This window comes from Amphiura filiformis, chromosome 6 (genome assembly GCF_039555335.1).
Source record: "Amphiura filiformis chromosome 6, Afil_fr2py, whole genome shotgun sequence".
NCBI classification, from domain to species: Eukaryota; Metazoa; Echinodermata; class Ophiuroidea; order Amphilepidida; family Amphiuridae; genus Amphiura; species Amphiura filiformis.
The window spans coordinates 35,885,873-35,901,804 of NC_092633.1; the positions used below are offsets into that span (position 1 = coordinate 35,885,873).

At 36.1% G+C, this 15,932-nt stretch overlaps 1 protein-coding gene across 1 annotated transcript; it reads left to right on the forward strand.

Annotated features, from left to right (window-relative positions):
- Positions 1–6,110: 6,110 nt before the first annotated feature.
- LOC140154495 (uncharacterized) lies at positions 6,111–6,833 on the forward strand. Its single transcript, XM_072177063.1, has one exon. The coding sequence runs from the start codon at positions 6,111–6,113 to the stop codon at positions 6,831–6,833; it is 723 nt and encodes a 240-aa protein (XP_072033164.1).
- Positions 6,834–15,932: the final 9,099 nt, after the last annotated feature.

Here is a 15,932-nt window from a genome sequence, read left to right on the forward strand (position 1 = left end):
TCATTAAGGGGTCACTTCCGGTCTGAGACGAAAACCCTTCAAAATGTCCCTTCTGCCACAAATAACATGGCATAGTGATGCCACGTGCAAATGTGCATTGACATTAGCCAATGTCTATGGGGTTTTCATATATTTTGGGGTCAAAGGTCATTAAGAGGTCACAACACGGCTGTGTTCGTGGTCTTAGACCACAGCTAAGTCTAGTTAATTTTCCTTCAGGAAATTCGAGACAGGTAAAGATTCTTAAAACATAACAATGATAAATTGTGATGTTGTTTTTCACCCAGTATACAAATTTATTGGTCTCGCTGCAACTGGTTTTAAAATATTGGACTCAATTACGTCACGTCCAATATTTTAAAAGCCATACTTGACCAAGAAATGTGTGTATTGAGTTCAAACCATCCAATTCAGTACACTAGAAACGTGTTGATATGTATTTCTTTGGAAATCGCCGAATGTTAAGCACAATCACCGTGGCACAATAGGCATCTTTAGCATTCATAGTGCCTTGGCAGTGGTTCGAACCCTGGTGAAAATTTTAGTATTTTTTTATTCTTTTTACTAATGCGCTGTGCCGTTTTTCAAACACGCCCCTGAATTTCCACCTTCGTGTAAAAAACGCACATTTTACAATGTGAAACGGTTAATGCTCTTTGTGTAATGATTGATCATCATCAATCGACTGTTGTGCGGTTGCTATGAAGACGATTCATCCAGTAACATTGTAGCCAGCAATCAATCTTTCCTCATCTTCTTTATATATATCCGTGGGATGTACAGGCTGTATCAAAATGATTGGTACCCATCAGTTTCCAGTGATATGGATATGACTGCCACATGAAAATGAAACAGAGGATCCACATAATTTCTTGATCAATGTCATAAACAGTCATATAGCTAACAATTATGGTAGTTTCAAGAGGATCCAATGTTGCATTTGTAAGAAGCATGTTTATCAATAACCACCAAAACTGATGGGTACCAATCATTTTGATACAGCCTGTATTTAGCTTCAATCAAGATAACCCAAATAGTCATCAGCGTAAGAATTCAGATTCTTCACTTATAACATGATTCCCGTCAGCCTATATTGAAGATCGATGTTTAATTTCCTTCATTGCTTGGCTATGCACCATAGTTATTGTGCACCCGCTTGTCCCAGCTCTTTTGGATAAAACGTTGTATTTTGCTTAGACATATTCAACATCATAAGTACAAATCGACTGCTCAGTGCCAGAAGTGGGTAAGTGCAATAGCTGCCCTGTAAATATTTGGCAATTTATATACAGTATATTTTACTCATCTGCACATGGCAGCTACACATGGCAGCTAATACACTTACCCACTTCTGGCATTGAGAATACTGAGCAGTCGAAACGTAGAACCAAATTATTGAATCACCAACTCGTAAACGCAAAGCATTCTGGTTCAATATAATATTGCTATTTCTGATCTTGTTCTCAGATGAAACGTGCCGAGTGTTTTGTACGATTGTTAATATAATATTTGGTAAAACATCGTCCTTGACAACGGTATATAAATTGGTTTTCAATTTCAAGGTAAAATGTTGTTCTTTGCAACAAGATGCTTCAGAACATACCGCTATGAACATTAAGGTTAGAACTAGCCTAGCAGTGGTTCAGTGCTAAATGTGACAATGGCTCCGCGCGCTATGCTAAGGCATCGCGATCAGAGGAACTAGACTAGACTAGGCCCGTTCACAAACCGCGACGATCCTCGAATACCGAGCGGAGCGATTCAGCCAAACTAGTTGGCCAGTGCAAGTTGATCATCTCGGAGTATATTGCCTCGGAGTGTAGACTATATGAGATGGTACTAAGCTGATGCTAATCAGTTTCAGTTTTATTTACCAACAAATCAAAATATATACATAGGAAATAATAGAATGGAAATACGTCTGCAAGTGGATGACCTATACACTGATCCGCCCTCGCCATTACTGCGGTGTCCCCGATGTAAAACTGCGGTGTCCCGAGGTCGGGGGTTCCATCCATTATTTATTGTGTGCTATACAGAATTGTACACGGGAAATGAACACAACAGTGATTTTCAATACACAATCATGAGTAATGAATTACGAATTAAATCTCCCGCTCTGGTACATATGTATTTCAGTCAATAGAGGGCCAAATACAGTAAACGCTTCTCGGATTTGTGTATACAGAGCATAAATGGTCAATAATTTAGAATGTCGCCCTCATTCTTCATCTTGTTTGGGTTAACACAAATACATGCGCAATGTAGACGTCTGAAGGATTTAGTCTAGTGCTAATTACGGTAGAGCATTTAATAGACTCGCATAAAAACACATCCATATCAGTCCCATAAGTGGTAGGAAGAGTATGAGCGGCACTTGTAATCATAAGACTTACACAGTCAACTCTTGTCAATCAAGATTTCAAATCGATTCAGAAAAAAGTCCACCAAAAACCTAGATATGAATCTAGTGCCAGAAGTAAGTAAGTACAATTGCTGCCCTGTGAACATTTGGCAATTTACACACAGTATATTGTACTCATCTACACATGGTAGCTATTGCATTTACCCACTTCTGGCACTTACCCACTTCTGGCAGTCGACGAAAAAAAAATGGTCGACGAAATATGGTCGAATATCTATACAATACTACAGTAGATGATAGTTATTAAGAACCCTGAAATTATCATGGAACCTTTTGGGCCTCATTGCAGCAAAATTGAAATATACATATCTATTATCATGTAATGTATGGCGCAACGTCAGATTTATGTAAAACTGCTCGGTATTGGAGGAAAATTATTAAAAACCATGATTTTGATCTACAAATGTTGTGGACAACTAGTAACAAATGGGGGCGAAAAATACGTTACATATGGCATACATATATCAACTATCAACGATGCAATTCAAACAGATTCTTCAGTTCACTCTTGAACATCCAGAATTGTTCCGGTTTAATCATTAGCCGGCTAACTTAAAGATTAAAATCGTGCCTTAAATTGCATGCAGAAGGACGTACCGTACTGGAGAGACATAAAGCACGTTGAACTTGAGCGTGATATCTTCTGCAACTTACATGTACAAGGTGCTCTCAAAATCTCATTTTATTGTTGCTGTGATATGTTAAAACCGCCAAATCTAAGTGTCATTTTGAATAGCGGATGGACCTTACATTGTTTTAGTCGGAAATTGAATTTCGACACATCTCAGAGACAACTATTTACACTACGTAGCGCACTTGTTCTAAAACTAACGATGAATTCGTCTCCACTTTCAACGCTACAAACTATGTCGCAAACTACAATGAATAATTCGAATTCTTCACCAATTAATGAAGACCGTCACTATCCACCTCCAATTTTGGCCATACGCGTTACCTTTGTCGTGCTGACTGCTATTCTATCAGTTTTTAGCAACATCTTGTGTTTGGCGGTTCTTCCATATATGAGAAACAGCATACCAGAAAACAATAGACTAATAATGATGTCACTTTCAGCAGCAGATTTGGGAATAGGAATAGTGTCTACTCTAAGTATTCCCCCTGTTGTTCTTGGATTTTGGCCTTATGGAGACATGCTCTGCGATATTGCTTCAATTCTAATGAATTGTTTTAGTGGCATTTCAATCTTTTCTCTCATTCTTATTAGTTTAGATCGGTATTTAGCCGTTACTAAACCACTGCGTTATCCGGCTTTAGTAACACGCAAACGAACCATCGTAGCCATACTGGTACTATGGCTGCTTGAATTAATAGCGTGTTTTGTTTTATTTCCATTTATTGGAGTACCCGTAAAGTACAATAGACCCGTGGCAAAATGTACACCTCTGTGGAGACCAGGGGACGATACAGCAATACTCCTAATATCCCTCACTTTCGTGGTTATCATACCATTTTTCTTGATGATTTTCATATATACAAGGATGTTCCTAATAACAAGAAAGCATATCAAATGGATGCAAACTATGGCTGGAGGAGCACAAATTATACATGATAGGCACGGCAAACCAATGTCAACTCACAATGATCGTAAATCCAGTCGGATATTTTGCACCATAACATTTGCGTTTGGACTATTATGGGTTCCTTGCACAGTCACATCTTTCTACGAGAATTTGACTGAAACACCGGTTCACGAAACGATTCAGTTTGTTGTCATCTGGGCTGCGGCGTCTGCGAGTTGGATAGATGTCGTGATATTTGCTTGGATATGCAGTGGCTTCCGACGAGCGGCGAAGAAGCTTATATCTGAAACTCATAATAAATGTTTCAGAACAAGTGACGAGGTGGAGCCCCGGGTGGTGCCTCTTCACGTAAGGGTGGCCCAGAATAGCACAGATACAAGTAGAGAACAGAGACATCAATGATCATCACTTTTATTCCAAATTAAATTAAATTAAACTTTAATACGGATTCGTAAAACAAATGACGTGAAGCCATTGCTGAAGAAAGCGTTATGGGTAATTTTGCTATATTCAACTAGGAAGCAAACATAAATTTGACACTTTTCTTACCGATAATTCCCTGCAAATAAAAGAGGGTTGATTGCAAGTAATTGTGAACCATTTGATAAGTATTAATATATTCACTTTACCAGTGTACGGTTATATTTATAAATGCGCTTTTATAAATACGCACGTGACCATCTCCGCATTGCCATAACAGCTTATAGACAGTAAGTCTCGAAGTGACCTTCTACATAGCGAGTGGTCTTCCTATATATTTGAATGCAAAGGCGGAACAACATGAGACTGCTGTGCAGCAAAATTGTCTATTTTGTTCAACTTTGTGATTATATTGTAAACGTTTCCGTCGTTGAATATTTTTTCCGTCGTCAAATACTTTCAAAATGTTGTTTTTGATAACATATGTGACCCCTCGGCACAACTGAGCCCGGATGTCGCCAGTGCCACTATTGAGATATGTTCCATTGAACTTAACAATAAACAATAGGAAACAAAGGATTTATTGACTGTTTTATTTATTTTTCACTACTTAAATGTCAAGTACTATAGACATGATATACATCATTTTAAAGCTAATTTCAAGCAGAATATTTTGGTTGAATATCTCAAAAATGATGATTGGCGACTTCAGGGCTCAGTTGTGCTGAGGGGTCACATATTACAAATTCAGAATTGCAAAATGTGTAATAATTGTGCAATTCAATTAATACTTAAATTTGATGATATTTATCTACAGAGTTCCTGTCCCTTTCTGTATAGTGGTCAATGCATGAGGATTTGGTCACGCTTGCTGGTATTGGTATGTCGTGCCCATGGGTCACGTGCGCATTTATAAAAGCGCATTTATAAATATAACCGAAGTACACTGTTTACCAGACTATCCCTTGCTCGGAGCTATATGAGGGAAAAGAACTGACGTGATGCAAATGAAGGAAAAGAAAACGACCATAGCAATAGGTGAATACATTTTTTTGAATATATTGCACTTTACTAGTACGTTCACGCGGTACCTCTGCATTGAACCATATATCACCAAATAGATTCATCAGGATTGTCCATTGAAATTATTTACATAGTTCTAAAACATTAATCCAATATAAAATAGGTGATGTTGACATACCTCAATGACGTTTCGTTCTGTATCACAGCACTTTCTCAATACAAATTGAATGACCAGCTTTGGCCTTAGACGTCTGTTGCTTCCTGTTGGTAGCTGACGTAGGTGGCGCTGTTAGTAACTGGTCATAGATGTGCGGAAGGAAGTAGCTTCCACAAATCGTCTAATAACACAAAATCTAATCTATACAAAGAAGAAAAACTGGCTTTGGTAGATCCAGGGATATGGTAGATCTCAAGAAAGATGACAATATCGTAATTTTACTGCCAGCGGATAAAGGCAAATCTACAGTGGTCTTAAACTAAGTTGATTATGAAGAGAAAGTAAACAACATGTTGAGCGATGAAAAACATACCAAAAACTGAAATCTGACCCAACATCTAAATATAAGGATAAGATTCTTGTTATGTTAAAGAAAACTGTACCCCACTGCAGAGAACACGCCACGAATGTATTGTACACCTAAAATGCATAAACCTGGTACCCCGGTAAGACCTATTGTAGATTATTGTGGTTCCATCGCCCCATGTACGGGACCTCAAAAGAACTGGCTCGTATCTTAGGTCCTTTGGTAGGTCAGACCCAACACCACGTAGTCAATTCAAAAGACCTAGCGAATGGTCTAGCGGAGATTTTAATTGATGAAGGAGAAGAGTTTATGTCTCACGAATCTCACGATTCTTTAAATATCATTAGGAAGCGACTGGAAGATGACAACACGTTGAAAGAAAGGCCTAAGCTTTCGATAGTTGACATCATGGAAGTTCTTGAGTGCGCACTCACCACCACTTACTTTTCCTTCCGGGGACAAATATATCAACAACGCGTTGGCACAGCTATGGGTTCGCCCGTCAGCCCGATTGTAGCGAACTTGTGCATGGTGTGGCTTGAACAAGAATCGCTCGTCACAGCCCCCCTTGACATAAAACCTAGGCTATGGAAACGTTATGTGGATGATGTGTTGGAAATTGTTGACAAAGGATCCGCAGAACCCCTCACAGAGTATCTAAATCAAATAGACAAAACCGGCAATATTAAGTTCACCTATGGAACGGAAGAAAATAAGGAAATTCCTTTCTTGGATACACTAATAGTCAAGAAACCAAACGGTTCAATCAAGCTCTTAGTTTACAGAAAAGCGACACATACAGATCAATATCAGATATATGCAGATTCTGCATTTCCAATCGCACCACCCCTAACAACACAAACTCAGTGTAATCCGGACACGTATGGACAGGAAAGATAAAGTTGTCACCGAGGAGAAAGATAGGGCAATGTATGGAGCTGAAGGAAGCTAGAATAAAGGAAGCTCTTTCACGCTGTGGATACCCGGAGTGGGCATTTAAATCTGTTCAGAAACCGAGCAAGCCAATAGTCAAAGATCAGTCGCAAACCAAAAGCCGCGGTTTTGTGTGTCTCCCGTACAAGCAGGGTCTCTCGGAAAAGACAAAGAGAATTTCAAAGAGGCACGGTTACCAAGCAAATTTCAAGCCACATAAAACGCTAAGAAACCGTTTATGAAATTCCATACTTAGGTTGCCCAAAATCTTACTTCGGTGAAACTTCAAGACTCTTTGGTACGAGAATGAAAGAGCACAAATCTGAATCAGACGCAGCTTCGAAAAAACCCTACACCAGGGCACAAAAAAATCATCTGTAGAAAGCGCCCCTAGGAAATCCGCTCTTACGGATCATGTCGCCGAAGACAATCACGTGATCGGTTGGGACGAAGCAAAGAAAAAAGACATTCAGTTGAAACCAACAGAAAAAGAAGACATATAAAGGAATCAATTTGGATACGAAAGAGGGGGCAGGCTAATACACTCAACAGGGATTGTGGAAACTACTTCCTTCCGCATATCTATGAGCAGTTACTAACAGCACCACCTACGTCAGCTACCAACAGGAAGCAACAGACGTCTAAGGTCAAAGCTGGTCATTCAATTTGAGAAAGTGCTGTGTTACAGCACGAAACGTCATTGAGGTATGTTAACATCACCTATTTTATATTGGATTTGTTTTAGAACTATGTAAATAATGTGAACCATGTCATAGATTGTAATTCTATTCGCTGTCGAAGTGACGTAATAATTGGATTAACTACCATAGAAATAGATGAATATAACTTTTGACGTTTCGTGCTGTAACACAGCACTTTCTCAAATTGAATGCAATCATAGATTGAATACAATACCGCTCTTTTCAAAGATACTAATTAGGTGCGAGTGATCAGCATTTCTTTGACATCTATGGTTCAATGCATATACAGGGTGTCCCAGAAAAAATTACCGGGCGAATGAATTTGGACGTAAGTCGAGAAGTAGACATCAGAATCAAAAAATCTAAATATCAGTGGGTAGCCCATCTTATTTTGCATCAAATACGCAAATTTTACTGGAATCGGTTGACTGATTGCGAAGAAATGAGCGATTACATAACGCATGCGTCAATTCACTTCATTCCAAGTTTGAGGAAAATCATTCAACACAATGCGCACTAGTGGTTAACAGTTACTGTCAATGGGCTTCATATTTTGTACCGTGAAATCCTTTTCGTTCTTTATAAATAACATGTATCTTGCCAAACATTTAATTAGGTTTTGTTCAAATTTGCAAACCTGCACGATATTGAAAATGAAAGCTTGGATGTAAGATGATGTTCGGTACTTGTAAAATATCTTTTTCGTTAATGTTGATATAAATGTTGTGCATAAAGAATTATTGCATAAAGCATTCCATCTAGCTTATAAAATTCTCACACACAATAATGTTTTTGGAATATTTCCAAGAAATTATTATGCAAAGTTTTAATCTTTTAAAACTTCAACATTAATGTTGCATGGTATCAAAAACCACACGTACGAGCTGTAAGCACTTGCTCATTGTCATTCTTGGCTCAAATGTTCTTTGGAAAGTTAAAATATAACATTTGCACAACATAAAGAATTGAAGTTGGAAAGCTTCCAATTGCAGAAATCAAAGCGCTAACGGTTATTCATCTTCAGTGAAAGCATGGACACCGTCGAATAGATAATGTGGACTAAATTTAGTGAGATACACAAAAAGCAACTGTTGATCAAACTTGGAATGAACTGCATTGATGCGCGCATTATGTAATTGTTAATTTCTTCACAACCATTCAACCGAATCAAATACAATTTTCGTACGTGATGTACAAGAAAATAGGCTATGCGCTACATTTTAAATTTTTTGATTTTGATGTCTAGTTCTCGACTTACATTCAATTTTATTCTTTCGGTAATTTTTTATGGGACACCCTGTATACCGCGTGAACATAGGGCGATCTATTCAAAAAGTATATTCATCTATTGCTATGGTAGTTAATCCGATTAGAATAGAATATTCATATGCTGATCACTCGCACCTGTAAGATTAGTATCTTTGAAAAAAGCGGTATTGTATTCAATCTATAATTGCAGACATACACAGGTGATGAGTGCAGGGCGATATATTAAAAAACAGCTGCAAATAAGCAGAATTGTAGCTACATAAGATAACCTAAGCTGGAATTTTAAAAAAAATAGCATAATTAGGCCGAGAGCTTATTATAATAGTCAATGACGGAATATGAACACGCCTGCATTTTTCAGTATATAGTCTTAGCCAAAATAATCAACCTGGGTCAATTTTCTTTATGAGAGTGGCCATAGTGTTTTTGTTGTATATTTCTTGCTATGTTGTTTTGAGCGCTGTGATCATTTGAAATGGCGCTATATAAAAGCCTATTGTATGTATTGTATGTATGTGAACAGAATTTTTTCAACCCAGTTAGAACCCGGATTAACTCGGGTCCCGGGTAAATAATTTATATGTGAACATGTCCTTACTTGGGAAGGAAGATTGATTCTACCATAGACCATTTAAAACAGATTCTACTCGCTAATAAATGAAGCACACCGTGGGAAGCATTAACAGTGATTAATATCATATAATATCAATTGTGATATGAAAAGAGGCACTTATCGTTGATCAGAATGCCACAGTTGAGAACCATGTATAGAGGATTTCCACCATATCACTGTTAATTTGTGTCATGCATCATCATTATGAGTTCTATTATGTTGTAGTGGAGTGGAAGTGATATTAACTGGCTTATTAATATTTCAAATGGTTCAAGTGAGTTTCACCAAAGCATAGAATATAAGAACGTTTATAAGGAACTCAAATCTAATTTGAGAAAAATTCGATTCGTTAAGGTCAAAAAACGTCGCATTAATTGTTGGCCTTTCACCTGGTTTGTTCTTTTTATTTATCTTTAACTCTCTCCACGTGGGTGTAGACTGCAGACGTCAAGTTTCAAAACAATTTTTAAAATTAAAAACATTTAAGGGCTGGGGTATGAACGTTTGGACAGTATTTATTTTGGGACATCAGAGCACATCAGACATATCGAATTGCATTCTGAATACGAAGAATGTCATTCTGATATCAAATAATTTTGATTTTTGAAATTCGCAATTTAATACACATTTTATGGCAAATCATTAAAACTGATATTTTTGATATTTAACAGTACTTGAAGTAAACTTTATAAATCTGATGATTTATACTTAAAGTGTATGTAGGTGGGATGAAAAGCCGACGATCAATTGAAAATTTTGACCTTTCGTATTGAAGATATGGATTTTTTTCCCAAAACACCAAAAAAATTAGGTCTTTTTGTGAAAAAAATCCATATCTTCAATATGAAAGGTCAAAATTTTCAATTGTCCGTCGGCTTTTTTCCTCCTGCTACATACACTTTAAGAATATATCATTAGATTTATATAATTTACTTCGAGGACTGTTATATATCAAAAATTTGAAAAATATCAAATTTTTATAATTTGTCATAAAATTTGTATTATATTGTGATTTTCAAAAATGAAAATTATTTGATATCAGAAAGACATGCTTCGTATTCAGAATGCAATTCGATAGGTCCGAGGTGCTCTCATGTCCCACAAAAAATACTGTCGAAACGCAATAAACGCTCATTTTAGATCCCTTAAGAATTGTAAATTGTCAAGCCTAGTTACTTATTGGTCCAGTGGTTATTATGATACAGGGTTATGATAGCTCTTGATATTTTGAGAAAATATCTCAAAACTTGGACCTTTTATGTTGAAGGCTATGGCAAACACGCAGAGCATTAAATGTCTCACCTGGGAAGAGAAGGAATGAACAACAAGAGTTTGGTGCACAGCAGTATTTATTCCACTGCCGGAGAAGGGAAATTTGAACGAGTGCGCCAATCACCGGACCATCAGCTTGACTTGCCATGTAAGTAAAGTGCTGAAGGTCATTATCAGGATAATGAAGAACAACCTGGAGCAAGATCTATATGATGAGCAGATAGGATTCCAAGATATATATATGAGCAGATAGGATTCCGTAAAGGAAGGGTGACTAGGGACCAAATTGTGAACACCAGGAATGTTATTGAGGCAGAGAGTAGAAACTTCATTTTACATGTGATTCATAGATTACAGCCATCTTTAGATCCGGGCTTTAGATGTGTGAAAATATGAAGAATGTTTGTTACGGCAGACTGTGTACTATCACCAAACATGTTTAATATCTACTCTAAAGACATCATGAAAACAGTTTGGAATGAATGAAGGTACAACGATCCCTAACCTTAAGGTACGCTGATGATACCACTCCTATTTGTAGTTGAGAAGAGCTGATTGACACCAGTAAAGACAAAGACCTTCTCCTGATCACAAAGAAGGCATGCCAAAATAATGGTTGTAGACAGAAAGCGCAGAAGTTACGAGTTTGTGATACTACTAACAGCAGATTCAGGAGGTGCGGCAATTTGAATACATAAACGTGATCCATCAATTCCGAAGAGCTACTGGCATATATCTCACTTCTGAGTCACACATGGCCTACAAGCTCTCCGAATGTTTGATACTCAACAGAATTGGACCTGTTATTGACGAAATGCTCATCCCAGAGCAAGCTGGTTTCCGCCCGAGAAGTCCATGAAGAGCCAAGTACTCAACCTCACCAAGCACATCGAAGATGGTTATGATGAAGGGTGACCGGTAACCGGTGTAGTATTCGTCGGTAACCGGTGTGTATTACCATACAGTCAACCACAGGTGCCTTGGCTCCTGGAGTTTAACAAGGACATCCATCTAACAGAATTGATTGAAAGTAGGCCTACTAGAGAACAGGTACTTCTTCGTTGAACTGGGTTGAACTACATACAGAACAGCCAAGAACCCTTTTTTCTAAGAGTGTAGTCGTCTCTTTTTTCTTGAGATAGGAACTACATCTGGAAATTGTGATGTTGGAAGAAATATGTTGAAAATGTCATTATGGTGTAATGTGTATATAGGTTTGTTTGTGATGTTCAATGGTCTCAAGCAAGTGGACAGCTAGCTATCATTTCTTATTCTGCCTAAAAATGATCGAGCTGCTAAATGAGCAGTAATTTCCATGCAGCTTCGAAATGGCAAAATTCATCTTGCCTTTTATACCCCACGATGGGATCCAAATAGTTAAATCAAATTCTTATCTTTTCTATAGGATACCTCTGACATGTTATTTTATACTAATTGCGCAATATTCTCTCATCGTCCATTTGAGACATACATCTGCATTTACAACTACATAAATACTCAACAAGGTTGGCATGAAAGCAATATCTAGCTGAGGTGATTAAAAGTGCCAGTTGAAATGAACATGGTTATACAAAACTGAGAATAAGAAAACAACCCAGCAAACACAAAACGTTTTCGACATCATTCGCAAAAGGTTATAAAAGGTTGTCAGAAAATGTTTAAATGTCGGGTTATATGAAGGGTATATTAAGGGTATAAAACGTTTTCATTAAATTTAAAAACATTTTTTGATAATCTACTGCCCAACAAACACAAAATGTTTTACAGAAAACGTTTAAATGTCGGGTTATATAAAGGGTATAAAAACGTTTTAATAACATTCCAAAAACATTTTTGAAAGCTTGATACAAAACGTTCTAAACAGAATGTTATTTTGGGGTTGAAAAAATATTTTGCGAAAAATGTTTGCCCAAAATATTTGCGATAACGTTTTAATAACGTTTTCATGACCTTTATATAACCCGACATTTAAATGTTATTAAAACGTTTTGAATAAAACATTTTAAGAACATTTCTGTGTTTGCTGAGTGCAAATATGTTAACACAATGTTATTTAAGTTTTGACAAAATATTTGGCAAAAAAACCTTTGCGAAAATAGTTTACAATAACATTTTTTAAACATTTAAAAAATGTTGTTGTAGTGTGTTTTCATATAAAACGTTTTAAAACGTTTTCATGACCTTTATATAACCCGACATTTTAATGTTATTAAAACGTTTTTACCTAAACCAAAAAAAGCCAAAATATAATTTATTTATAACGTTTTTAAAACGTTTTTGTGTTTGCTGGGAAACGACTTATATTATTAAACATGAATACATCTATATATCTAGCTGAGGTGATTAAAAGTGCCAGTTGAAATGAACATGGCTATACAAAACTGAGAATAAGAAAACAAACGACCTATATTATTAAACATGAATACATCTACAACTACATAAATACTCAACAAGGTTGGCATGAAAGCAATATCTAGCTGAGGTGATTAAAAGTGCCAGTTGAAATGAACATGGCTATACAAAACTGAGAATAAGAAAACAAACGACCTATATTATTAAACATGAATACATCTACAACTACATAAATACTCAACAAGGTTGGCATGAAAGCAATATCTAGCTGAGGTGATTAAAAGTGCCAATTGAAATGAACATGGCTATACAAAACTGAGAATAAGAAAACAAACGACGTATATTATTAAACAGGAATACATCTACAACTACATAAATACTCAACAAGGTTGGCATGAAAACAATATATAGCTGAGGTGATTAAAAGTGTCAGTTGAAATGAACATGGCTATACAAAACTGAGAATAAGAAAACAAACGACCTACCGTATATTATTAAACATGAATACATCTACAACTACATAAATACTCAACAAGGTTGGCATGAAAGCAATATCTAGCTGAGGTGATTAAAAGTGCCAATTGAAATGAACATGGCTATACAAAACTGAGAATAAGAAAACAAACGACGTATATTATTAAACAGGAATACATCTACAACTACATAAATACTCAACAAGGTTGGCATGAAAGCAATATATAGCTGAGGTGATTAAAAGTGTCAGTTGAAATGAACATGGCTATACAAAACTGAGAATAAGAAAACAAACGACCTACCGTATATTATTAAACATGAATACATCTACAACTACATAAATACTCAACAAGGTTGGCATGAAAGCAATATCTAGCTGAGGTGATTAAAAGTGCCAATTGAAATGAACATGGCTATACAAAACTGAGAATAAGAAAACAAACGACCTATATTATTAAACATGAATACATCTACAACTACATAAATACTCAACAAGGTTGGCATGAAAGCAATATCTAGCTGAGGTGATTAAAAGTGCTAGTTGAAATCAACATGGCTATACAAAACTGAGAATAAGAAAACAAACGACCTATATTATTAAACATGAATACATCTACAACTACATAAATACTCAACAAGGTTGGCATGAAAGCAATATCTAGCTGAGGTGATTAAAAGCGCCAGTTGAAATGAACATGGCTATACAAAACTGAGAATAAGAAAACAAACGACCTATATTATTAAACATGAATACATCTACAACTACATAAATACTCAACAAGGTTGGCATGAAAGCAATATATAGCTGAGGTGATTAAAAGTGTCAGTTGAAATGAACATGGCTATACAAATCTGAGAATAAGAAAACAAACGACCTATATTATTAAACATGAATTCATCTACAACTACATAAATACTCAACAAGGTTGGCATGAAAGCAATATATAGCTGAGGTGATTAAAAGTGCCAGTTGAAATGAACATGGCTATACAAAACTGAGAATAAGAAAACAAACGACCTATATTATTAAACATGAATACATCTACAACTACACAACAAGGTTGGCATGAAAGCAATATCTAGCTGAGGTGATTAAAAGCGCCAGTTGAAATCAACATGGCTATACAAAACTGAGAATAAGAAAACAAACGACCTATATTATTAAACATGAATACATCTACATCTACATTAATACTCAACAAGGTTGGCATGAAAGCAATATCTAGCTGAGGTGATTAAAGGTGCCAGTTGAAATGAACATGGCTATACAAAACTGAGAATAAGAAAACAAACGACCTATATTATTAAACATGAATACATCTACAACTACATAAATACTCAACAAGGTTGGCATGAAAGCAATATCTAGCTGAGGTGATTAAAGGTGCCAGTTGAAATCAACATGGCTATACAAAACTGAGAATAAGAAAACAAACGACCTATATTATTAAACATGAATACATCTACAACTACATAAATACTCAACAAGGTTGGCATGAAAGCAATATCTAGCTGAGGTGATTAAAAGCGCCAGTTGAAATGAACATGGCTATACAAAACTGAGAATAAGAAAACAAACGACCTATATTATTAAACATGAATACATCTACAACTACATAAATACTCAACAAGGTTGGCATGAAAGCAATATATAGCTGAGGTGATTAAAAGTGTCAGTTGAAATGAACATGGCTATACAAATCTGAGAATAAGAAAACAAACGACCTATATTATTAAACATGAATTCATCTACAACTACATAAATACTCAACAAGGTTGGCATGAAAGCAATATATAGCTGAGGTGATTAAAAGTGCCAGTTGAAATGAACATGGCTATACAAAACTGAGAATAAGAAAACAAACGACCTATATTATTAAACATGAATACATCTACAACTACACAACAAGGTTGGCATGAAAGCAATATCTAGCTGAGGTGATTAAAAGCGCCAGTTGAAATCAACATGGCTATACAAAACTGAGAATAAGAAAACAAACGACCTATATTATTAAACATGAATACATCTACATCTACATTAATACTCAACAAGGTTGGCATGAAAGCAATATCTAGCTGAGGTGATTAAAGGTGCCAGTTGAAATGAACATGGCTATACAAAACTGAGAATAAGAAAACAAACGACCTATATTATTAAACATGAATACATCTACAACTACATAAATACTCAACAAGGTTGGCATGAAAGCAATATCTAGCTGAGGTGATTAAAGGTGCCAGTTGAAATCAACATGGCTATACAAAACTGAGAATAAGAAAACAAACGACCTATATTATTAAACATGAATACATCTACAACTACATAAATACTCAACAAGGTTGGCATGAAAGCAATATCTAGCTGAGGTGATTAAAAGTGCCAGT

Bases quoted from the DNA above. Each gene is read 5' to 3' on its own strand.
- LOC140154495 (XM_072177063.1), top strand. From the start codon at position 6,111: ATGTACGGGACCTCAAAAGAACTGGCTCGTATCTTAGGTCCTTTGGTA.